At 46.9% G+C, this 26,621-nt stretch overlaps 1 protein-coding gene across 1 annotated transcript in view; it reads right to left on the reverse strand.

The window, feature by feature from the left end:
* Positions 1 to 26,621, reverse strand: part of DLEC1 (DLEC1 cilia and flagella associated protein) — a 96,419-nt gene that overhangs the window by 57,713 nt on the left and 12,085 nt on the right. Inside the window, exons 4-7 of the mRNA XM_029938792.1 lie at positions 17,050 to 17,160; positions 15,098 to 15,288; positions 14,680 to 14,897; positions 13,841 to 13,919 (exon numbers count right to left, since the gene is read on the reverse strand). Coding sequence (XP_029794652.1) covers positions 13,841 to 13,919; positions 14,680 to 14,897; positions 15,098 to 15,288; positions 17,050 to 17,160 — 599 coding nt within the window. The remainder of the gene's footprint in view (positions 1 to 13,840; positions 13,920 to 14,679; positions 14,898 to 15,097; positions 15,289 to 17,049; positions 17,161 to 26,621) is intronic.

Here is a 26,621-nt window from a genome sequence, read left to right on the forward strand (position 1 = left end):
CCATGGTGTAAATACCTCCACTGTGGTCAATTTCAAGATACCATCACTAAACATGGAGTTGGGGAGAGATGTGCATGGCATCCTCTCAAGAGCTTCTATGACCTGGCTCCAACATACCACTGGGCCTATATCTATTCATCTATTTGGGTCTCCTTTCTTTCTATTGTATTTTTAGTTTTCTGTCAAAGTCTTGCACATATTTACTTAAATTTACTTTATTTGATTTTTTTAAGTGCAATACAAACTATCATTTTAAATTCATTTTATAATAGCTTGCTCTGGTACATACGAATAAAATTGGTTTTTATAAATTGACTTTAGAGACTTTCAATAATTTCACTTATGAATTCCAATAGATTATCTGTAGATTTGGATTTTCTAGGTACACAATCATGTCATCTGTGAATAATAAGTTTTATTTTTATAAATACCTTTTGTCAAATTATGAAAGTTTTATTCTATTCATAGTTTGCTTAGAGTTTTTTAAATTATGACTAGATATTAGGTTTTGTCTGCATCTATCAAAAGATAACTATGTAAGTTCTCTCCCTTACTGTTAGAATGGGGAATTCTACTTGTTGCTTTTCAAATGTTAAACTAACTTCGCACCATTAGATCAAACAAATTTGGTTCTTTTTTAAAGTTTATTTATTTATTTTGAGAGAGCACGTGTGCACCCATGCCTGTGCACCCAAGCAGAGAAGGGGGGGAGAGAGAGGGAGAGAGAGAATATCAAGCAGGCTCTGCACTGGGGCTTGAACTAACGAACCATGAGATCATGACCTGAGCTGAAACCAAGAGTCGGACACTTAAGCAACTGAGCCACCCAGGCACTCCTGTAAGTGCTTTTCATTTTTATATAAAGCTGAATTCAGTTTGCTAATGTTTTGTTGGGAAACTGCAGTTCTGTTCACAACAAAGTATAGCCTTTCTTATAATGATAATCCTTTTCAGATTTTGGTACCCAAGATTATGCTCTTCTCATGATACAAGTTGGGCGGTGTTCCCTTTTTTCTATTCTCTGTAAGCGTTTATCAACAATTGCTGCATTTCTTCCTCCGAGATCGGAGAGAATTCATGGGTGAGCCGCCAGGGCCTGAAATTTTACTGGTAGGAGGTTTGTTGGTGGTGGTTTAAGCAGCTGTGCTGAGCTATAATTCCCATGCCACAACTCACCTACCGAAGGGGCATAACACACTGCTGTTTACTGTTTTCATAGAGTTGTGAGACCACCGCAGTTATAGAACTTGTCAGAAACTGTGAGGTTTTAAAGTACAGATTCGGTGTCATAACATTTTTCAGATGGCTTATTTTCTCTTCTATCTGTTTGTATATTGTATTTTCCTGAACATTTCTCTATTTCATCTACATTTTCAAAGTTCTAGATATAAAGGTGTTCATAAACCTCTTATTTTTCTAATGTCTGTAGAATCTATAATGATACCTTCTTTTCCTTGATATGGGTAAGTTTGTACTTTCTTTTCTTTTTGATCAGTTCTGCTAGGAATTTATAAACTCTACTAATGTTTTCAAAGAGCGATGGGAAGAGCCCAAATGTCAACTGATGAATGGATAAACGAGATGTGGTTGGTGTATGTGTGTATGCACGTGCGCGCGCACACACGCACACACACACACACACACACACACACACACACACACACACACACAGGAATATTACCTGGCAATCAAAAAGAATGAAATCTTGCCCTTTGCAACAAAGTGGATGGAACTGGGGATTATGCTAAGCCAAATAAGTCAGTCAGAGAATGACAAATATCATATGATGTCACTCATATGTGGAATTTAAGAAACAAAACAGATAAGCATAGGGGAAGGGAAGGAAAAATAAGAAACAGAGAGGAAGGCAAATCGTAAGAGACTCTTAAATACAGAAAACAAAGGGAGGGTTGCTGGAGGGGTGCGGGCTAGGGGGTGGGCATTAAGGAGGGCACTCACTGGGACGAGCACTGGGCGCTATGTGTAAGTGATGAATCACTAAATTCTACTCCTGAAACCATTATATGCCACATGTTAGCTAACTTGGATTTCAATAAAATAAAAAAAAAAAATTTTCAAAGAACTAACATTGGCTTTGCTGATCCTACTGCATATTTGCTTTCTATTTCATTTAAATTTGTTCTTACTTGGGGGCGCCTGGGTGGTTCAGTTGGGTGTTGGACTCTTGCTTTCAGCAGGTCATGATCTCATGGTTTTGTGAATTCGAGCCCCACGTTGGGCTCTGTGCTGGCAGTGCAGTGCCTGCTTGAGAGTCTCTGTCTTTACCTTTATCCCTTCCCCGCTTGCACTGTCTCGGTCTCTCTCTCAAAACAAACAAGCAAACAAAAACCCCACAACTTAAATTTGTTCTTGTTTTTACTATTTCCTTCCCATTTCTTTGGGCTTAATTTGCTACTCTAATTTTTGGGATAAACCTAGATAGTGGATTTTCAGACTATTTCTCTTCTAACATGTAAATATAAGTTGTTACATTATCTCCTATGTTTGGCTTTAGCTACATCCTAAAGCTTTGATGTACCATTTAAAAATGATCACTCATGGGGTGGCTGGGTGCTCAATCAGTTGAGTGCCCAACTTTGGCTCAAGTCATGATCTTGAGGTTCATGAGTTTGAGTCCCACAGCTGGCTGTGTTGATAGCTCAGAGCCTGGAGCCTTGGATTCTGTCTCTCTTGCTCTGTCCCTCCCCTGCTCACACATACTCTCTCTTTCTCTCAAAAATAATACGTCAACATTAAAAAAAAAACTTTTTAAATAATCCTTCACAACACACCTGGGTGGCTAAGTTGGTTGAGCATCTACCTTTGGATTTCAGTCCAGGTCATGATCCCAGGGTCGTGGGATTGAGCCCCCCGTTGGGACTCAGCGTGGAGCCTTCTGAAGGCTCTCTCTCTCTTCCTTTGCCCATCTCCCCCGCTTGTGCTTTCTCAAAAAAAAAAGATAATGAAAAAATGAAAACGATCGTTCATATAAAATAAATAAGGCATGGAGATGAAAACTAAAGCACAGGCGTTGTACTCAGTAATACTGACGCCGTGACAGACGGTGGGCGTTCGTGCTGAGCACACACGAGTAACACGCAGGACTGTTGGATCACTATGCTTTACACCCAAACTCACATGACCCCGTGTGTCATTTTACTTCAATACTTTTTAAAGTTACCATTATTTTCTATTTTCTGATTTCCATAATGGTTTCTTTGACTCCTGAGTTTAGTAATGAACTGCTTAATTTCCAAATATTTGGGTAGCTGCTAGTTATATTTTTGTTATCGGTTTCTATATTAAGTCCACTAGGTTCAAACTCTATGTGTTCAGTCTTTTGAAAACAAAGTCAAGATGTATATTTGTTTATTTATAGAGCATGCACGCTAGGTGGGGGAGGGGCAGCGCGAGAGGGAGAGAGAGAGAGTCCCAAGCAGGCTCCGTGCTCAGCACAAGCCTGACGCAGGGCTTCATTTCGTGGACCATGAGATATTTCCTGAGCCAAAATCGAGACTGGTACGCTTCACTGACTGAGCCACGCAAGCGCCTCAGCCCCTGGAAATTTTTTGATAACTGCTTTATGATTCCGCATCCAGACACTTGGTGTTTCGTGTGCACTTTTAAAAGAAAATACATTTTGCAAATGCTGGCTGTAGTGTTGTGTGTAACCCAACTAGATACAGTTTGTTAAACGCTCATTTCTTCTATATCGTCACTGTTGTGGTCTAGCTGCTTTTTAAGTTTTTGAGAGAAAAAAAGGTTAAAATCTCCTACATGTTTGTTATTGTGTCTGTTTTTCTTCTAGTCTTGTAAAATTTTGCTTATATGTTTTGAAGCTAAATCATCTGTGTGTACAGATTTTAAATAGTATCTCTGGGATGGACTTTTTCAACCTTTGTTCACCATGAAATATCTTTTTCCTTTCTATTAACGCTTCTTGTCTTCTTTGATATTAGTAAATCCACACCAGCTTCCTTGTGCATAAAATTTAACATATCCTTTTCCTTTATCTTGCCGATCTTTTTGTACCCTTACTTTTAACGTTATCTCCTATGCCAGCACATAGTTGGTTCTGTTCCTATACGCAGTCTGATGGTCCGTCTCTTCTAAGTGGAGTACCTGATCCACGCGTGTGCCATGTAATTGCTGTTGCTTTTCATTCCTTCTTGCATTTCTCTGCTTCCACATGGGTGTCGGTTTCTTCTGACCAAAAGTTCCTTTAGTGCAGATCTCTTGGTGATGAATTATCATTATCTGATAGTGAATAATCAGTTTTTATCTGAGGATTCCATTTTATCTTTATTTTTTAAAATTTATTTATTTATGTATTTTGAGAGAGGAGAGAGTGTGAGTGGGGGAGGGGCAGAGAGGGAGGGAGAGGGAATCCCAGCCAGGCTCCGTGCTCAGCACGGAGCCTGACGCAGGGCTCGATCCCATGACCGTGAGATCGTGACCTGAGCCCACACCAACAGCTGAATGCTCAACTGACCGAGTCACCCAGGCATCCCATCTTATCTTCAACGTTGAAGAATGTTTCCGCTGGGTTTAGAATTCTAGACTGAAAGCTACTTTCTTTCATCACTTTGAAGCTTCCATTCCAAGTATTTTCTAGCTTCAAACATTTCCATTAGAAGGTGGTGGGTCTTTTTTTCTCTAAATGCTTTACCTTAGGGGTTCCCTCACCTTTTCTTTGGTTTAGAACAAAATTTTGCTATAATACGCCTGGGTATGATTTTCTTTTATTTCACTCTGCCTAGGGTTGTTAATGTTTTGCTGTGTGGCTTAATGTCTTTGTTACTTTTGGATCACTGTCATCCGCTAAATTTTCCAGCCCTGCTGCTGCCCCATGGTCTCTTGTCCCCTTTCCGGGATTTCAACTACATAATAGACCTGCTTACTCGGTCCCATATTTTTAAGTGCTACTTTCTGTATTTTTCCTTCTGTTTTCCCTTTGTGCTTTAGTTTGGATCATTTCTACTGACCTCTCTGTAAGTATTATCTTCACTGGTGTCTAATTTGCTGGTAAGCCCTTCCATTGAGTAATTTTGGTTCTAGAATTTTCATTTCTCATAGATTCCTATTCTTCAGGTTATCTAATTATGATATTGCCATAACTGGAAATCTGCCTAATACACGTATATTTATAACACTTGATTTTGAGATATTAGACTTATAAGAGTTGCAAAAAATAATCCAGAGAGTTCCCATATCTCTTCACTCCGCTTCTCCTTACATTAGCATTTTCATAACAAGAGAACATAATCAAATCTAAGAAATTAGGCTTGCTACAATATATTAACTAAAGTAAGAATCTATGTAAACTTCTCCAATTTGTCCACTAACTTCCTTTTTCCACTGCTGGATCAAATCCAAAATGTGAAATTTCCTTCGGTTCCCATACTTTTTAATCTTCTCAGTCCTGTGACAGTTCCTTAGTCATTCCTTGTTGTCCATGACCTTAAGCCTTTTAAAGAGCACTGGTCAGTTATTCTGTGCAATGTCCTTCTAGAATTGTCTTCGGCTGGGCTTGTCTGACGTTTACTCATGATCACATTGAGGTTATGCCTTGTTTTCAAGAATAACCCAAAGTGGGGCGCCCTTCTCAATAGGTCGTATTGGGGGCATATGATATGCATTAGCAATGATGTTAAAATTAATCATTTGGCCAAAGTCCTATCTGCCAGGATTTGCCATTGCACAATTACAATTTTTCCTTTGTCATTACGAAGTATTTGGGGATAGACCATGCAATCATCTGTTTCTGCTTAAACTTTTACCCACTAACTTTAGCATGTATGGGTATAGCCTGCCTGCAGATTTTATGTGTGATATTTAATGGTAATTTTTCATTTCTTTCATTCTTTCTATGTATTAGTTAGAATTCTTTGTAACAGGGGCACGTGGCTGGCTCAGTTGGTGGAGCCTGCGATTCTTGATCTCAGGCTTGTGAGTCTAAGTCCCACACTGGGTATGGAAATTACTTTAAAAATTTTTAAAAAAGGTTTTAAATTGACTTAGAATCCTTGTGTAACAAAGAGTTACCCCTTCTCCTCCATTTATTTAGTCAGATATTTACTTACTCAGGATGAATTCATGGACATTTATTTTACTCTTTAGGTTACAATTTAAATACCATTATCATTTATTTTGTTGTTTGAAACGTTTCAACTTTGGCCATTGAGAGCTTTGTGTCCTTTTGAAATGCCCCCTCTGCCTCTCCCTCTTTTTCTTTCATCACTTCCTTACACTTTATGGCACCGCAAGATGTTCTAGGTTCACATAGGTCCCCTGTCTCGGCCCTGGAATCAGCTAACTTACCAACGAGCCCTAGTGCTGTGGGAGTGGTACGTAGAATCCAAGATGTGGACACTCGGTGTGCTAAGTGCTGCTAGGATGTCACGGTCTCTGATCCTCTCAGGGGGCACACGAGGAAATACACGCAGGTGTACTGATGTGCACCTTCACACACATTGACGTCTGTTCTTGTACTTACCCGTGTGTGCGTGTAATACATATGCACATTAGAAACCACAAATCCATATTTATATCCCCGACTACAACCCAGCACCACAGAGTTGATTCTAGCATTCTCTTCCCTTCTTTGTAACTTCTTTCCGAAACCATGAAAAACCTAACCCTCATTCATATATTTTTAAAATTTAAGATGTTTCATCAATATCAAGTTAATGAAAAACTTATAACCATAAATTCTTCTCTGAAACGTACTCATTACGTAGGATTCTTTGTGTACCGTGGGTGGCTTCTTCTAGCCACATGGACTCAATTTTACAGTCATGTTACGTTGTGCTTAAGTTTTTAACATTATTACACATATACACTCCCATATATTTAAACATTTTTTCATGCTTAGCAACCTTATTTTTTAAACTTATTTATTGTGAGAGGGAGGGAGGGAGGCAGGGAGAGACAGAGAGGCAGCATGAGTTGGGGAGGGGCAGAGAAAGGGGGAGACAGGTAATCCCAAGCAGGCTCCACACTGTCAGCGCAGAGCCTAACGCAGGGCTCGAACTCATGAGATCATGACCTGAGCTGAAATCGAGGGTCTGACACTTAACCGACTGAGCCCACCAGGCACCCCAGCAGCCTTCTGAAGGAATAGACACCTCACTAATCCATTGGTGGGCTGTTATTCACTAATTTATCAAAACCCCTTAGAAATCATTTTATCTCCGGGGCGCCTGAGTGGCTCAGTCAGTTGAGCATCGGACTTTGGCTCAAGTCATGATCTCACGTTCGTGGGTTTGAGCCCCGTGTCGGGCTCTGTGCTGACAGCTCAGAGCCTGGAGCCTGCTTCTGATTCTGTGTCTCCCTCTCTCTGCCCCTCCCCCTCTCATACTCTGTCTCTCTGTATCAAAAATAAATAAAACATTAAAAAAATTAAAAAAAAGAAGAAATCATTTTATCTCCCCCCCCCATACATACACACTTGGGAGTTTTTTTTTTAAGTAAAACATGAGACCTTTCATTTGTTCTTGATTTATCAGGGGTAGGCAAGGGCGAGAGGTAGACCCATATTTGGGTATTTATGTAATTTAGTCCATACATATTTACTGAGGAACTACTATATGCCAAGCACTGAAAATAAAATCACACACACTTAGAAATATTCTTACTCTTGTTCGCTTATAGTCTAGTGGGAAAGATAAATATAAAATTGTGCCACCAAAGAGCAAATGGTGGAAAAAGAGCCTGCAATCAGGACGTTTAATCCAGTCAGGACAGGTCAGGCTGATTTTCCGGAGAAGTGACGACTCGGCAGTAGGAGAGGGAGGAGCCGTGGAGGACGAGGACGAGGCAGAGGCAGGAGGGAGGAGGGAGGCCTGGGTGATGGCCGTCTGCGGCCACCTCGCCTGCAGGCTTCCCCGGCGCCACCTTCCAGTCCCGCAAGTGAGGGTCTGTCACACGGCCCTGAGCAGCTCTTCCTTGGCCCCATTTCACCCCCCAGCTGAAGTTACTTTTACTCCCTTTCTTGGAGTCTTTGCCAACTTCTGCAACTGTCCTTGAAAAGCGATGACGGGACACACAAGTCCAAACGAGAACAGATCACTGTTACATTTAAGGAATAAAAAGGAAAAAGTTGCTTTAACATTTACCGCCCGAGCCTGACATCGTTGTCCGCTCTTGCCCGGGTGCCCGGGGGCTCATCAAGAGGAACGGATCGCTCTCTACACCACGGTGTCCAACTCGCGCGTGTCTGAAGGACTCGGGCTCAGGCCTGGCAGTCTTCGCCCCTGTGAGCAGAGCTGGCGACTACTGAGCCCGGAGTCCCCGGGACGAGTCCCCGAGTCCGAGTCCCCGGGACGGCGGGGCCAGCGTGAGAACGAGGGAGGGGCTCTCAGAGTCACCGTATGCCCTGGTGAGGGGACAGTACGAAGCCGAGGGGCCCAAACGCATCCCCACAAGTAACTACAACCCGGACTAATAAAAATAAGTTACTTGTGGGGCAAGGAGAGCATAAGGAAGAGGGGAAATGAACATCAAGGGAAGAAAAGTTTCGTTTAAATAGACAATCGCAGCCAGTAAATGCAGAAGGAGTAACAGAATTAGAAGTCACCATCTTGTAACCCTGAATTTTATTCTTAAAAACTGGACCTAGGTAACCATCATCTAAGGCTTCTAAAGCCTCCACATGAAAGGTCGATATAAACGTCAGAAATGACGCACCAGGCTCCAGCACCCCAACCTTTCCCCCCTGGTCCCAGGAAAAGCGGACACGCTCCTCCTGGTGGGATAAAATAGGAAATACACACCACCACCAAAGAATTATTCCTGCCAAAAAAAGAAAAAAAACTGAGCATGAATCTAATCGCATGTCTCCATCTAACTCTACGTCTATAGAAACAGGAACAAAGGAACATGCTTAGTGTCACCACGACGATCCAATTAGCCAAGTCCAGGATTTAAGAAACGACAGTTTCAACAAATAAATGGCATTTTTAAAAAGCAGGTCGAGGGACTTCCGGTCCAAGATGATAAGGTAGAGACCCCGGTATCGCCTCCCCAAAAACAGTCTAACTCTACACCTAGTACCGAGACCCCTCTGGAAGGACTGAGGGTGGACGGGGCAGCCCCACACGCAGGGGACAGAGGGATGGCGCAGAGCACGGCGGGAGAGGCGACAGACGGCCACAGCGGGACCCCTGCCCCCACCAGAGGGACAGGAGGGCCGCCAGGATGCAGAGATCCGGCCTTAGAGCTCCGGGCCGGCGGCGGGCAGTCCCCTGAGCTGTCACACGGCCGGGAGCAGGGTCACTGAGCCCTGGGTCCCTCCCCACCACGGCCGGCTATGCCACCACAGTGGCCCCAGCAACCCGGCCGCGCTCACCCTCCCGCCATGCCGGCAAGGTGACTGAAGGCAAGCGCCGCAGAGCACCCCAGGCTGACACTGTCGCTGTGGGAGATGTGCCAGGGCGCCCCAGGCCCATGCCCGCCTCCGCTGTCCCCCCAGGGTGTCCCCGTGCGGGGTCCCCCAGGACACACCGGCCCGGGCCATGCCTCGGCCCCAGCCACCCTGCATGGGTGCCCTTCCCGGGTCCGGGCCTGCTTCAGCAGAGAGCCCCCTGCAGACCCCCAGCCTGTGCCCGCCGCACCCCCGCTGTCCCCCCGGGGCGCCCCATGCACTGAGAGGCCCCAGCCCGCCTGGACTTCAGCCCTAGCCGTCTCCCCAGGGCACTCTGGCACGGCGTGCCCGGGACCCCTCCAGTCGATGACAGCCACGGCTCCAGACTGCCCGTTCGAAGGTGGGGAAGGGGCCGAGTATCTTCCAAAGGCACTTGGTGACCAGAAAACAAAGCAGGGGAGCCCATGCAATGTATAGAGTTTTAGTCCAGGTAACTTACGGACAGGGGAGTCTGGGGGGCAACAATTTAGGCAGCCGCATGCCTACTTCCCACATGGTCTGGATCTTAGTCCGCACATTTTATAAAGTGAAGGAAAGCGCAAAAGGGCACTGCAGTGAGATCAAAGGGTTCACATGCACCTCAAAAAGTCTGCGCACACCTAACTGACAGCCAACCTTTAACTAGATCTCACGGTGCCGCTTGTGCATCAGGACTGGGCTGGGGCTCAGTCGGTGGGGCGTCCAACTCTGCATTTTGGCTCAGGTCATGATCCCAGGGTGCTGGGACTGAGCCCCACATCGGGGTCTGCCCTGAGTATAGAGCCTGCTTAAGATTCTTCCTCTCTCTCTCTCTCTCTCTCTCTCTCTCCCCCTAAAATCAAAGAAAAGCAGGGGTGTGGGGAAGGAAGGGAAAAGACTAACAGACTCATGGGAAGCCCAAGCTGGCCCCCTCCAGCCCAGCCTTGGTGGGCATTTCTAACGCGTGTACATTAATCTCCACGGGGCTCGGAACACGCAGCCAAGAGAGGTCGTCTGAGGAATGTGACAAGACGGAGGGCCAAAGACGGGCGGGCGCTGCCAGCGCCCTGCACTCACAGTCCCCGGGCACGGTCTCCACAGAGCTCAACCAGACACCAGAGTGTCCCTCCAGGCTAGAGGCAGCTGCTGCTCACTCACACGAACACAGGAAGCCAAGCATAAGGAGCCACGAACGTGTGCCAACGAAAGAGCAAGACAAAGCCTCAGAAAAAGAACTAACTGAAGTGAAAATAAACGATGTGTCTGATAAAGAGCTCAAAGTAAAGGTCGTGAAGATGCTCAGCAGGCTGGAGAGAAGGGTGGAGGAACTCAGTGAAGACGTCAACACAGAGAAAGAAAATATAAAAAAAAATGGGAATTGAGGAATACGGTAACTGAAGAGGAAACGGCCCTGGAGGGAAGCAAGGGCGCCGGCAGCCGCGGGAGGACGACGCGCCATCGGGAAGACGGGATGCGGCGCGACCGAGCGGCACAAGGAGAAACAGGTGCGGGAGGGCAGGTTCAGGATCTCCCGGACACCCGGCGGACAGATGTTCGCATATGGGGTCCCAGAAAGAGAACAAGAAAATGGGGCAGAAAACTTCCTTGAAGATATAATAGCTGAAAGCGTCCCCGACTGGGGCGCGGACGGAGACCAGGTTCGGGAAGCACAGAGTCCCACTGAGGGGAATCCAAGGAGGTCCACGCCACGACATGTAAGCAGGAAAGTGTCTAAGGCAAGAGACTCCTGAGAGCGAGAACCACCTGAGGGCTGATGGGGGAGGGGGGGGAGGGGGGGGAAGGGGGGATGGGCAGGGAGGAGGCACCTGTGGGGATGCGTGCTGGGTGTTGTATGCAAACCAGCTTGACAATAGACCGTGAAAGGAAAGAAAAAGGAAGACTGAATTTTAAAAGCGACAAGAGAGAAGCACGTCGTACCGCAAGGGAAACCGCACAAACCTAACGGACGACTTTCTGGCAGAAACCTCGCAGGCCAGGAGGGGGCGGCATGACGTCCTCAAGGTGTTAAAGCTAAAAACCCACAACGGAGACTCTCCTGACCCGCAAGGTTATCATTCAGAATTGAAGGAGAGAGAAAAAGTTTCCCAGAAAAACAAAGGCGACAGGAGTTCAGCACCAAGAAAAAGGCCCTTCTCTAAGTGGGAAGGGAAGTCATCGTTAGAAATAAAACTAGGAAAGGAAAAACATTGAGGAGTGAGAGGAGTCAACCAGCAGAGGTGGTGGAGTCCGCACTTACAAAGCTTACAGGAAGCTGAAAAGACAAAAGAAGTAAAATCAACTATATCTAAAAAATTAGCTAAGGACTCGCAAAATAAAAGATGGAAAATATGGTGATACACACATAAAACGTGGGGGGAAGTATAAACGAAGTTTTCTCACAATGTGTCAGACTCAAGTGACCGTCAACGTAATACAGACTGCCGTATCCTTAGGGTATCATATATGACCCTCAGGTTAACCACAAATCAAAAACCGTTTATGATACACAAAAAAATAAAGAGAAAGAAAACCAAGCATAACGTTAAAGAAAAGAATCACGATGAAAGATGGCAAGAGAAGAAAAAAGCAGAAAAGAACTACGAAAATAACCAGAAAACAATGAATAAAATGGCAGTAAGTTCATACTTCTCAATAATTACTTTAAATGTCAATGTTCTAAACGCTCCAATCAAAAGACACAGGGTGACAGATGGATAAAAAACAAGAGCCCTCTATAAGCTGCCTACGGGAGGCTCACTTCGGCTCTGAAGACACACACACACTGGAAGTTAAGGAATGGAAACATATGTGCTGTGCAAGTGAAAGCAAGAAAGAAAAACGCCAAGGTAGCAATACTTACCTCAGGAAAACAAAGACCGTAACAAGAGACAAAGAAGGGCATTAGAGAATGATAAAGGGAGCGTGTAACAAGAGGGTATAAGCATTGTAAATATCTACACACTCAATACTGGAGCATCTAAACATACAAAGCAAATATTGACAGACATAAGCAGAGAAATTGACAGTAATACCACGAGAGTAGGGGACTTTTTAAATTTTATTTTATTTTGAGACAGAGAGAGACAGCATGAGCAGGGGAGGGGCAGAGAGTGAGGGAGACACAGAATCTGAAACAGGCTCCAGGCTCTGAGCTGTCAGTACAGAGCCCAACACGGGGCTCGAACCCACGAACCGTGAGATCATGACCTGAGCCGAAGCCGGACGCTCAACCAACTGAGCCACCCAGGTGCCCCCAATAGGGGATTTTTTTTAATGTTTATTTATTTTGAGAGAGAGAGCGTGAGCAGGGGAGCAGCAGAGAGAGAGAATCCCAAGTGGGCTCCTTGCTGTGCTGTCAGCACGGAGCCCCAACACGGGGCTCAGTCTCACGAACCAGGGGATCGTAACCTGAGCATATATCAAGAGTCATGCTTAACTGACTGAGCCCCCCCGACGGCCCAATAGTAGGGTCTTTCACACCGCATTATATCACTGGATAGACAGATCATCTGGGCAGAAAATCAACAAGGAACCGGTGTCTTTGCATGGCAGATTATAGCAGATGGACAAAACAGATATATACGGAACACTCCATCCCAAAACAACAACATATACGCTTTTCTTTTCTTTAAAAAAATTTTTTAATGTTGTTTATTTTTGAGAGAGACAGAGGATGAGCAGGGGAGGGGCAGAGACGGGGGTGACACAGAATCTGAAGCAGCTCCAGGCTCCGAGCTGTCAGCACAGCACCCCACGCAGGGCTCGACTCACAAGCTGTGAGACCAGGACCTGAGCCAAAGTCGGCCACCGAACCTGCTGAGCCTCCCAGGAGCTCCAGAATACACATCCTCTTCAAGAGCACATGGAGCACACCCCAAACCACACCCCATGGTAGGCCACAAAACAACTCTCAATAAATTTGAGAAGAGTAAAATCATATTAAGCATCATTTCCAACCACAACACTCTGGAACTGGAAATCGATTACAAGAAAAAAGCTAGAAAAAACACAAACACATCGAGGCTAAACAACATGCTACTAAACAACCAATGGAACACTAAAGAAATCAAAAAAGAAATTAAAAAAAAATAGACGAAGACGAATCAAAACGAAAACACAATGGCCCAAAACCTTTGCGGCGCGGTGAAAGGGGCTCCGGGGGGAGGTACGCAGCGACACAGGCCGCCCTCAGGGAGCAAGAGAAAGCTTATCGTCGTCCTCTCCCTGGTTTTGTATATGGTTTTAAATTCCATGAACCACTTAAAAAAATAAGGAAGCTGATGAAGTGGGGGCTGTGAAGAAACAAGATTTTGTTTTTAAAGCAGGCTCTGTGGCCAGCGTGGAGCCCACGGTGGGGCTCTGAACTCACAACCCTGAGAGCAAGTCATGAGCTGAGATCAAGAGTCGGAAGCTTAACGCGCTGAGCCACCCACGTGCCCCGAGAAATAGGATTTTTACCTCATAAACTCGCCCGACTTCATAATCTGTGAAAAATCCGACCGATGGCTTAGCAAGGAACACGGGAGCATCAGCACAGCTGTGGGAGGCCAGCGAGGGAGGAAGGCGGTTAATTTCATCCACGCGCTTCGTGTAAAACAAATACACCCAAACCATCAGAGACAGTCACAAGACGCCATTTACTGGATTCTGTTCCTGTCGTTAAAGCAGGTCACAAAATAACGTCACCGTGGGAGAGAATCTCCATGAAGATGTGTACTGCTCTGTGTTTCCCTTCGTTACGCACAGGAAGCTCCAGCTCTGGAAACTTCCATACCAACATCCTGCCTGGGTTTTTACTCTGGGCGCTGTTTTTCGTTGACAATATTAATATTCTAATTTTTCTTAATAAAAAGATACTTGACTAATAAATGCTAATAGTTTTAAGCCCATTAAAATGATGAACTCATAAAGCAATTCACTCCCTTCACGAGGACAATTAGTGAAAGAAGCCAAAGGCAGTCTCTGAAAGAAAAATCACGATGTATATTTATTACTTGTAATTAATCAAATTTTAGGTATTTCTGAGTTGGTGCTCCAGGACACACGAGTGCAGTGGAAGGACACAAGGCTGCAGGCGGAAGCGGGGGACCGACACCACCCCAACTCCTCAAGCCCCGGCAGGTGGGGAGAGCCAGTCCCGGGCTCTGCGGGGAGCCCCGAAGCCCTGCTCTGTTCTGATACCGACACCCTGTCCCCAAGAGTCCAGGGTCCTCCACCACCCAGGGCAGACCCAGGACCTGCTGGGCGTCCGCGAAACGGTCTGGCTTTCTGGTCACACAGGTCAGGGACAGACCCACCTCTCCCCCGGCTCACTCTGGCACGCTCCCGGCAGCGCTGGCTTCCCCGGACGCAAGAGCAGAGACCTCCCTCCACGTGGAGTGTTAGGAGGGAAAAAACGCGGGTTTTTGAGGAAGCGGACCCGACTGTCCATCCTGGCGAGCAGAAGCCGCTCCGCTTGTCTCTGGGGCACCCGTAGGTGCGTCACCCAGCTCTTATTCTTGGGTGGGCCTGTTTTCTTTGAAACGCACAAAAAACAGAGTCAGTGGCAGGCAGGGGAGTGTGTGCTGGCTTTGACCAGCTGCACGATCCACAGAAAACCAACGTGCAGTCTCCTCCCTGTGTCGCTGTGGACCCACAACTTCCTGGCCCCCGGGAGCCTCCCCGCACCCGCGTCCTGCCGGTGCCCACTGCCCGCACACAGGCTTCCACGCCAACCTGGACAGTCTTGCGCTGGGCCTTTAAGGACGAGTCCCACGTCAGGCTGTCCACGGTGAAGTCTAGCCCCTCCTCAGCCTTGGCGAGCAGCTTTCTGCAGGAAGCTTCCAGCTTCTTGGTCATGTGCGTCACTGGGACAGAGCGCTTCTCATAACTGAACGTGAGCTTTGAACCCCCAGGGATGGAGGTGCCTGTGGCGCCAAAGAACAGAACCGAGTTACCTCACATGGAGCGGACGTTTCTTTTTTTTTTTTTTTAATTTTTAAAAAATGTCTTAATGTATGTTTATTTTTGAGACAGAGAGAGACAGAGCATGAACAGGGGAGGGGCAGAGAGAGAGGGAGACACAGAATCAGAAGCAGGCTCCAGGCTCCGAGCTGTCAGCCCAGAGCCTGATGCGGGGCTCAAACCCACAAACTGGGAGATCATGGCCTGAGCCGAAGTCGGACGCTCAACCTACTGAGTCCCCAGGTGGCCCTGGAGCGGACATTTCTAACATGAATAAGGAAAACCACCAAAGCCACTTTGAGACTTTTATTCTATGTACTTGAAACTTAGGAATAGAGTGTCAAAGTATCTGGTTGTCAAACATGGTCAAAGAACACGAGGAGACTGCTGTCCGTCTGTCTGTCTGTCTCTAATGCACGCACCCAAATGTTTTGAACCTTTTTTTTTTTCAAAAAGTTCACATGAGGAACCAAAGTTTGTATTAGTTTTTTATACCTATAAGATCATCCCGAAAAGGTTCAAAGAGAACACTCGTTGCCAGCAAGGAAGCAAGGAAACTGGCAGAAGCACAATCCTGGGGAAATCCTCAGTACACATTAACTCTGTGCTGATTTATCCGCACAGCAGAGAATTTCCAACTAACTTCCCCACATTAAGCAGCGCGGCATGGCGTGCCGCTCACTCCCACCGCTCCGGCCGGCCCTCTCTGCACAGCTCCAGGGTGTCAGTGGAATTCTCATCAGCACCTCGATTCTCTGGATCCCAACCTTCCCACCCACACCTCAGAGTCCATCAGAGTCCCACTGACCGGGTGGCTGGCGGGCTCACCTTCCGAACCCGGCGCCACTGGGCCACGGAATCCACAGAGCACCTTCCCCTGGCCGTACCCTGACTCTCCCAAAAGTCACCTCCCTGCTTACACCCACAGCCACGCCCCCACCCCGCTCACTCTCAGAAGACCTCGCCTCCCACATCACGGGAAACTGGCCCGACCTCACACCCACTCACACCCACACCCTTCCCTGCCCCCCACTCGGTCTTCCCACCACACTCACTAAAGGATGAAAAAGTTGCTCTTTTCCTACATGGGGTATGGAGAGACCCGTGCTCATGCTGTGACTCCGTCAGGAACTTGCTCCCTTACTTTCCTAGGTCTTCAGACCCTCCCTCTCTTGGGTCATTCAACCACTTTCCTTTTTTTCCCTTTTTTTTTTGGCGAGTCTACCGGGACACGTACAACAACTTTTCTTTTTTGAAACAGGGAGAGAGAGCATGCGTGAGCAGGGGAGGGGCAGAGAGAGGGGGAGAGGGAAAGAATCCCAAGCAGGCTCCATGCTGTCAGCGCACAGCTGAACGCAGAGCTCAAACTCATGAACCATAAGACTACAGCCTGAGCTAAAATCGAGAGTCAGACATTTAACCAACGGAGCCGCCCAGGTGCCCCCGACTACTTTTCCAAGCGTCTTCATCTCTCTCAGCATTGAGCAGCTAACAAGAATGCATATTCCGCATTGAGGAGGGGAGACTTTGGTCTTGCAGGTGTTAGGGATTTAGACAGGAAGCAGAATGCTTAAAGCTGAGCCTCCCCATAGTCATTACCAAATCAATGAAAGAGGAAACAAAATCACTGGGGAAATGGCAACAAAGGTGGCCAGTGCGGCCCGGCCACTAAAGCCCATCCCTGGAAGGACACCCAAGGCACTAACGGAGTGCAGAGGCGTTACCTTTAGGCGCAGAGCAAAACGGCACGGGATCGCTGTAGTAATCGTCTGGGCTGATCAAATGATGCCTCTGCAGCAACTCGCTGTCCACACAGCACTTGAAGATCGTCTTCACTACACAGAAGGGAATAAGCACAAAGGGGTTTCAAGCCAGACAGACATTAAAGAAACCGCCCCCCAAACCTTTTCATCCTGCAAACCCAAACCATCTCACAAAATTCTTTCTCAGAAGCCTGTGCAATCTTGAGATTTGAGAAACTAATCATCAAATGATGACTAGCCACTTAAGCTACGGCAGCCATCACGCAAGGCTGTGTTCTGGTAGTATTTGAGCTAAAACACCGTGTGACTCAGGGAGAGATCTGATAACAAAACATAACTAAGGCAAGTTTGGTAGATTGAGTGAGTGGCCCCAACCCCTCCCCCTCCTCTGTGTCCACACCCTTTGCCGTATGACTTCGCAGTCCCTATAAGTAGAGACAGAGCGCACTCTGTCTCATCAAAGAGCGTCCCTGTCCCCGAGAAGAGCTCCCGCCCCTTCACCTTGGGCTCCAGCATAAATCCACGTGAAGCAGAGTTGAGCTCAACTTGCAGCAAGGAGCCAAGGTCAGCTGGGCCCACAGCTTACAGCTGCCTAAGCAGCCTTGCCTGACTAGGTCAGCCAAGCCCCTACAGACCCAATGACACATGACAGAGAAAAATCTCACATAATAAAGTGGGAAGTCAATCGTTAATATCCATGTTTTTTTTCCCCTGCCTCTCTCATTCCTGAAATGCAGCTAGATCAACACCAAACCATCTTGCTCACCTAGGAAACTGATCTGAGGATTAACATGACAATCTTTACAACGTGAACCACAGAACTCGGCAGGTGTGTGGCACAGAGAGGTGAACTGGGGGGAGAAGCTGTGGAGGGCAGGAGCTGGTTTTGCTTGCAGAGAGAGGGCAGAGACGGGGGGAGAGCACAGGAAAAGCATTCACCCTGAAAGCAGCTGGAGAGAAAGAGAAGGAGCGGAAGTACCCATAAGGCACTGAACAAGAAAGAGAGAAAGGAGAAAGGAGAGGGCTTAAATACCACTGAGACTCTATAAACAGGGAGCAGAGTCTGCAACTCCACAGCTCACCACCTGGTGGAGCTCTGGGGGGAAGGGCAAACTCCCAGGAGCAAACGGTGAGGTCCAAGGGGTCCCCCGGCCACATGGGCAGAGGCGGCTCCCCTGCTGGGAGCACACTTGGTGGAGGCTGTGTGGCCTCTCCACAGGCAAAGGCCCTGGAGAACAGCCGCATTTGCTGGTGCTGGAACAAGGGCGTTAGAGTAAAGCCTAGCACCAGATCCGTGTTGTAATTTACCGTAACCCCTGAAACACTGTGGTTACATAATCCTGCGAACTTCTTCTGGGGTGTGCACGCACCCAGCCACAGTCCCTGCATCCGCAGCAGTGTGGTCATGTGAACGTCCTAGGGGGTGGGCCAGGGGCTGGCCATAGGTCAGCGAGACTCCTCCCTAAAGGGTCTGACCGGGCCAAAACCACAGGTACCTCAGAAGTGAGTTTTATCTCAGCCCCATTTGAGATAAAACTTGGGAGGGAGGTGCCACCTGGCAGGATTATGGCTTGGTGGCCAACAGCATAGAAGCGGGGAGTGGACGGAAGCCTGAGACAAAGACGGGGTGCTTGATTGCTGGTTGGGGAGAGCACAGAGTACTAGAGACTGGGTAGGTGGGTGACGCCATTTTTACCCCTCCTGCGCATGCGCATACATGCTGCTAAGCACCACAAGGATCCACCCCAGTAAACTAAGCAGCGCCATCTAGTGGAGAACAGAGCCGCTACACCAAACCCCGCCCAACTGGGTCATCCATCCTCTAGAGGATCACCACAAATCTCTCTGCCTGCTTCGTTTATGGACTAGACAGCGCTTCATAGTTTGATTTCTAGGGGAAACTGGAGGTATCTCAATCATATGTCATTCTGTTTTCTGGCCCATCATTTCAAATGTATTTTCTTTTCTTTTCTTGAATACAGAAGAGAAAAAAATTATTTTTATTTTCCTTTTTAAAAATGTTTCTTTAATTTTTCTCTATTATATTTTTTACTTCTTTGTAAATTTTTTAAAACTTTACTTGTCATTTCATTTTATTCTAGTTTATTGTACTCATTTCTTAGATCTTTCAAAAGTTTTCTTTATTCCTTTTTTTCCTCTTCTTTTCTTTCCCTTTTTTCTCTATTGTATCAAGCTTCTTTCAATAACCAAACTAAAATACATCTAGGATCTAGCATCCTTCACTTGATTTTTTTGTGTGTTTTTTAAAATTTCTTAATTTTTATTTATTTTATTAATTCTTTTTCTTCCTCCAAAAATGATGAAATGAAGGAATGTACCCAAAAGAAAGAACAGGAAGATATGACAACTAGGGACTTAATCAACACAAATACAAGCAAGATGTCTGAACCAGAATTTAGAATCATAATAATAAGAATAGTAGCTGGGGTTGAAGAAAACATAGACTCCCTTTCTGTGGAGATAAAGAAATAAAATCTAGTCAGGATGAAATTAAAAATGGTATAACCAATATGCAATCTCGAATGGATGCCACAGCATCAAGGATGAATGAAGCAAAGCAGTGAATCAGTGACACCAAAGATAAACTTATGGAGAATAATGAAGCACACTAAAAGAGGGAAACTAAAGCAAAAGAGCATGATAGAAGAATTAGAGAACTCAGTGACTCATTAAAAAGGAAGACCATCTGAATCACAGGGGTCCCAGAAGATGAAGAGAGAGAAAACGGTTTATGTGAGCAAATCACAATGGAAAAGTTTCCTAACCTGGGGAAAAGACACAGACATCAAAATCCAGGAAGCACAGAGACATCCAGTTAGGTTCAATAAAATCCAACCAGCAACAAAGCACATCACAGTCAAATTCATGAATTACACAGACAAGGAAAGACTCATGAAAGCAGCAAGGGAAAAAGTCCTTAACCTAGAAAGGAAGATGATCAGCTTTGCAGCAGACCTATCCACAGAAACAAGGCAGGCCAGGAAGGAGTGGCAGGATATATTGATGTGCTGAATTGGAAAAATATGCAGCCAAGAATTCTTTATCCAGCAAGGCTGTCATTCAAAATTGAAGGAGAGATAAAAAGTTTCCCAAACAAAAACTAAAGGAGTTTGGGACAACTAAACCAGCCCTGCAAGAAATTTTAAGGTGGACTCTTTGAGGGGAGAAAAGACAGGGGAAAAAAAAAAGACCAAAAGTTACAAAGACTAGAATGAACCAGAGGACAGGACCAGAAACTCCAACTCTACAGGCAACATAATGGTGATAAATTCATATCATTCAGTACTCACTCTAAATGTCCAGAGACTAAACACTCCAATCAAAAGACACAGGATAACAGAACGGATAAGGAAACATGATGCAGCTATATGCTTTTCACAAGAGACCCATTTTAGACCTAACGACACCTTTAAGTTGAAAGCAAGCTGATGGAGAACCATCTATTGTGCTGATGCTTGCCAAAAGAAAGCTGGGGGAGCTATACTTACATCAGACAATCTAGATTTTAAAATAAAGACTGTAACAAGAGATGAGGAAGGGCATTATATCATAACCAAGGGTCTATCCACCAAGAAATCTAAAAATTATAAGCATTTATGCTCCAAATGTGAGAGCACCCAAATATATAAATCAATTAATCACAAACATATAGAAACTCATCAATAATAATACATAATAGTAGGGACTTCAACACCTCCACTTACTGCAGTGGACAGATCATCTAAACAGAAAATCAACAAAGAAACAATGGTTTTGAATAACACGCTGGATTGGATGAACTTAACAGATATATTCAGAACAATTCATCCTAAACAGCAGAATACACACTCTTCTTAAGTGCACATGGAACGTTCTCCAGAATAGATCACATACTGGGACACAAATTACTCTCAACAAGTATAAAAGGTCAAGATTATACTGTACATATTTTCAGACCACAATGCTATGAAACTCAAGACTAAAAAATATCCTACTAAAGAATGAGCGGGCTAACGAAGAAGTTAAAGAGGAAATTAAAAAGTACATGGAAGCCAATGAACATGATAACACCACAGCCCAAAACCTCTGGGACACAGCAAAGGTGGTCATAAGAGGAAAGTATATAGCAATCCAGGCCGTCCTAAAGAAGGAAGAAAGTTCTCAGATACACAACCTAACCTTATACCTGAAAGAGCTGGAAAAATAACAGCAAATAAGACCCCAAACGAGCAGAAGACAGGAAATAATAAAGAAATAAAGATTAGAGCAGAAATCAATGCCATTGAATTAAAAAAAAACCAGTATAATAGATCAATGAAACCGGGAGCTGGTTCTTTGAAAGAATTAACAAAATTGATAAACCCCTAGCCAGTTTGATCAAAAAGAAAAAAGGAACGGACCAAATAAACAGAATTAAGAATGAAAGAGAAGAGATCGCAACCAACCCTGCAGAGTTACAAACAATAATAAGATAATATTATGAGCAATTATATGCCAATAAATTGGGCAATCTGGAAGAAATGGACAAATTCCTAGAAACATATAAACTACCAAAACTGAAACAAGAAGAAATAGCAAATTTGAATAGACCCATAACCAGTAAATAAATCAAATTAGTAATAAAAAATCTCCCCAAAAACAAGAGTCCAGGGCCTGATGGCTTTCCAAGGAAGTTCTACCAATCACTTAAAGAAAAGTTAACAACTATTCTTTTGAAGCTGTTCCAAAAAATAAAAACGGAAGGAAAACTTCCAAACTCACTCTATGAAGTCAGCATTACCTTGATTCCAAACCAGAAAAAGACCCCCCCAAACACTAAAAAGAAGAACTACAGACCAATTTCCCTGATGAACATGGATGCAAAAATCCTCAATAAAGTACTAGTCAACTGCATCCAACAATACATTAAAAAGAATTATTCACTACAACCAAAGAATTATTCACTGCAACCAAGTGGGATTTATTTCTGGGGTGCAGGGCTGGTTCAGTACCCACAAATCAATCAATGTGATACATCACATCAATAAGAGAAAGGATAAGAACCACACGATCCTCTCAATAAATGCAGAGAAAGCATTCAACAAAATACAGCATCCTTTCCTGAGATATACTCGCAAGAAAGTAAGGATAGAGGGATCATACTTCAAGATCTTAAAAGCCATATATGAAAGACCCACCACTAATATCATCCTCAATGGGGAAAAACTGAGAGCTTTCCACCTGAGATAAAAACAAGGAGGGGAACAAATCATAAGAGACTCATAAATACAGAGAACAGACTGAGGGTTGCTGGAGGGGTTGTGGGCGGGGGATGGGCTGGATGGGTGAGGGGCGTTAAGGAGGACGCTTGTTGGGAGGAGCCCTGGGTGTTATACGTAGGGGACGAATCGCTGGATTCTGCTCCTGAAATCATCATTTCCCTAGAGGCTAACTAACTTGGATGCAAATTTAAAACCGAATTAATTAATTAAATGTAAAGAACTATCCATGGCTGCTCCCCGCCCCCCACATGCACAGCCTCCTCCAACATCAACACCCCCGCACTACAGTGGGGCGTGCGTTACAACTGATGATCCCACACGGACACATCATTTTCATAGAACGTCCCTGGTCTACACTGCAGTTCACTCTTGGTGTTGTAGATCTACGGCTTTGGACAAATTTCTGATGTCACGAATGGGTGACGGCTTTTCGTATTTCATCTGAAGTTTCTCTAAACTATTTGAGTTTTTCAAATCATGTAAATTAATAGTCTGATTAAAAAATGAGGAATAAGTAAGACAAATGGAAGACTCAGAAGTTCTCAAAGTTTGTTGTTTGCTGCGCTAACCAACGCAGTGCCTGTATCTGGCCTTGCCCTTTGGAGGTCCCCCACGCCCAGGGTAGAGGTGACACGGGGGAAACTACATGTCCCGCCCGTCATGCTTGTGAATGAGGAGGTTCAGAATTTCGCTGAGTTGCTCCTGTAATCAGGGTTCAGTGAGCAGAACAGCAGTCACTCTCCGTATGTCGTAGGTAAAGGGGCAAGTGGAGGAGATGCTGGGACGGGAGACAGAAGGTCAGGGAAGTCCCCAAGAAGTCATCTGGAAGCTGCTGGGAAATGCACAGCTGCTCAGCTGTCTGCCTCCGCTGCATCTGGAGAAGACTGACCTCCCCTTCCAGAACTCGCCAAGAGCCTCTCAGGAGTGACCTAGCCTGGAAACGTCCAGGAAAGGTCCGTGCTGGGACTGTGGTCGCTGGCCTCCCCTGTGCGAGATGGAGACCGCAGCGGCGGGGCAGGAAGGCCACGTCCCATTCCGGCCCAGTTCCCAAGGACTTGGGTCATGGCCTGTTTGAAATAGTGCAATACGACTTCTCGCACGGAGGCGGAACCGTGTAGGATGGAGGTGTAGCCTCTCTCTCCTGATCCCATCCTCCCCCGCGGCCTTCCCCCAGCCTGTGGGCAGTTAGTGTTACGTCCCCAGAAGCAGGGGCAGTTAGTTTGCCAGATCTTCGGAAAGTCCCTCTCCGTGTCTGGCCTGGACGTGTACCGGGTGAGCCTTGGAAAACCCCGCACTGGCCTTGTGGACATCCTCCACCGCCGGGAAGAGTGGGCTTCCGACACCGACCCGAAGCCCCCGAGTGTGGCTCTGTTCTGTTTCCCAAGAGATGAGGTGGGCCATCGCCAGCAAGGGGAGGGGATGAAAACACGTTCTGACCCCCCACACCCCGAACCCCGGTCCGGAGAATTTACATGTTTTCCACCTTGTGACACGAGGCAAATAGAGAAAGGCTGCCTCTGCGCCTCAAAAGAGAAGAGCTTCAGGGGAATGTCATCACCATCAATTATCTAAGTTATAAAAAAGGTTTGGAGCACCTGCGGCCTCAGTCGGTTGCGCGTCTGACTCAATTTCAGCTCGGGTCATGATGCCAGGGTCATGGGACTGAGCCCAAGCCAGGCTCTGTGCGGCCCGTGGAGCCTGCTTACAACACCCCCCCACCCCCCCCTCGCTCTAAAGGGAAAAACCTTCTTGGGTCACTCATGCTCCGCCCCTCCCCCACCTGCCACCCAGAAGCAGGGACCAGAGGAATGACCACGGAACTGGATTAAGATCTCTACTTCTACTACTTTTGACATAAAAAAGAGAAACATCAGCAGCAGAAGGCTGAGAAACGTAACCGCATTATCTTGGGTAGAAAATAAAATGAGGGGCAGTGAAACACTCCCCCGCGGGTTCTCAGTTCTCAGTGTTTTACCTCACTTTCATTTAAACACAACCAAACTTCCGTCCCCCAGGACGCCAGAAGAATCCTACAAGACAGGACGAGTCACGGACCCCTGGGGCCCAGGGGACATCCGCAGCCAACAAGTCCTCCTGAGAACCTGCTACCAACAGTCTCTGGCGAGGCCCCGGAGGAGGCCGGCCTGGCCACGCCTAGGGCCCCGCACCCAGGGCCGCGCCGGGAGGGCCGTCTACACCCGTGTGACACGGCGCCTGGTCTGACAGAAGAAGGGGGGGCTCTGACAGCAGACCCCCGGTGCCAGTGAGGGTCCCCGTGCTTCTGGGCCGTGGGAACTTCAGGAAGTTATTTGATCCCTTCTCTCAGTTTTGCTCCTGCACCTGCGAAGTGGCACAGAAACCGGCTTCCCGGGGCTGGGGGGGGCGGGGAGCAGGGAAGCCTCCGCGACGCAGCTGCAGGGCGTCTGGCCCCCGTGAGGCCCCGCAAGTCCAAGGCCTTTCTACGCTGCTCCTCCTCCCTCTGGGCCCCAGAGATGCCAGGTCTCCCAACCCTAAAGGCACGGCTCCTTCTGCCTATTGCTCTGGAAAGCGATGGTTTTCCGGGATGCAGGGGGATAGATCAAAGTCTTTGGGGACAATACAAGGGAACCAGGCCTCCTTGGAGAAATGGCTGATTCCAGGTCCAGGGCCATAAGCCTGGGACGGCTGACCATTCCAGAAAATAAGGTTATCAAAGACAGCTGCGAGCGTATCCAAAGAGTTAGGAGGAGCCTTGAAAAGGCTGCAATAGGCCAAAGATGGGACAATGTGAGCACTAGTAAGTAAACACAGCGTGGCTATGAAATCCACGAGTTCGTAATGATACTGCCAATCAACCCACAAACCTCATCAGTCACCTTCGGAGACGCCAGGGGAACCAACTCGTTCTTTTTAAAACTGGAGAGAACAAATCCTGCCCAACAGTGATAATCAGAGTAGTTGCTAAGTGTCCCTTCCTGGAAGTGCCCCCGGGCCATCCACGTGTCACTGTCATGGGCAGTGCTGATGAGACCAGGGCCCAGGCCGCGGCTGCAGCAGCACGGGCCCCCCGGGGGCCACGGCAAGACCCGTCAAGCGGTCCTGCCCCTTCCCCACAAAACACTCAACCTAAGCCTCATGGAAGTCTCTAGAACCGATGACTCAATTGCAGGAAATACAGGAACCAGGAGAACAGGTTAAATGAGACCATAATATAGAAATCAGCAAAACCAAGACGACGGACGAGTCTACGGAGAACAACCCACCTTCCCAAACAGAGAGACTGATCCAGAGAGCGCCGCCAGCGAGGTGGCCGGCTCAGAAAGGCGACGCTGGTGGTGTGGTGACCGCTTTGCCATCAGCTGTGGCCGGAGACTTTGCCCCGCGTGTCCAGGCAGCCTGGACGGTGGCCGCACTGGCGGGGCGGCCGGAGGGACTGTCCGGGAACCTGGAGGCCGCAGGAGGCAGGGGACTGTCACAGCGGCGTGGCAGCCACCGCCTGCTCCCGCGGCAAACGTGTGCGCACGCACTGCTGGTGCCCAGTTTGCGGGAGCAAGACCGACTCCGTCTTCCAAACACCGGTGTCTGTCCTCTGCCCATTGCTGCTTCTGACCACGGAGGTGCAGGCAGGGCCCTCCCCCTGCCCAAGAGACTTCTAGGCAATTTAAAGGGCCGTCGCCTTTTCCCTCCCATTCATCCTCCTCCTTCCCCTTTTGTGAAGCAGATATTAAAGATTAGGACATTGAGGGGGCACGGGTGCCTGGGTGGCTCAGCCAGCTAAATATCCGACTTCAGCTCAGGTCATGATCTTGAGGTTCGTGAGTTCGAGTCCCACATCGGGCTCTGTGCTGACAGCTCAGAACCTGGAGCCTGCTTCAGATTCGGTGTCTCCCTCTCTCTGCCCCTCCCCTGCTCAGGTTCTCTCTCTTTCTCAAAAATAAATAAACATTTTAAAAATGTTCATAAAAAAAAAGACCAGGACATTCAAAAACAACTGCAGATGTGGGGAAAATTAGTACCTGACTGCACATGGCTGGTTGAGAACAGACCGGAAAAGACCGCAGTCTGGGCCTCAGGCGGCCCCTGGCACAGACGGCGTACGACAGTTTTTGCAAAGCAAAACCAAACAAAAATGGCAAGTTGTGGAGAAGGAGGAGAGTCTGATTTCTGGGGTCGGCACATTATTAGATTCAAACACCCAGTTTTCAACAACCAAACAAAACCACAAAAGGGACACCTGGGCGGCTCAGAGAGCACATGACTCCCGAGCCATGATGGAGTTGGGTGTAGAGCTTA

This window comes from Suricata suricatta, chromosome 5 (assembly GCF_006229205.1).
Source record: "Suricata suricatta isolate VVHF042 chromosome 5, meerkat_22Aug2017_6uvM2_HiC, whole genome shotgun sequence".
Classification (NCBI taxonomy): Eukaryota; Metazoa; Chordata; class Mammalia; order Carnivora; family Herpestidae; genus Suricata; species Suricata suricatta.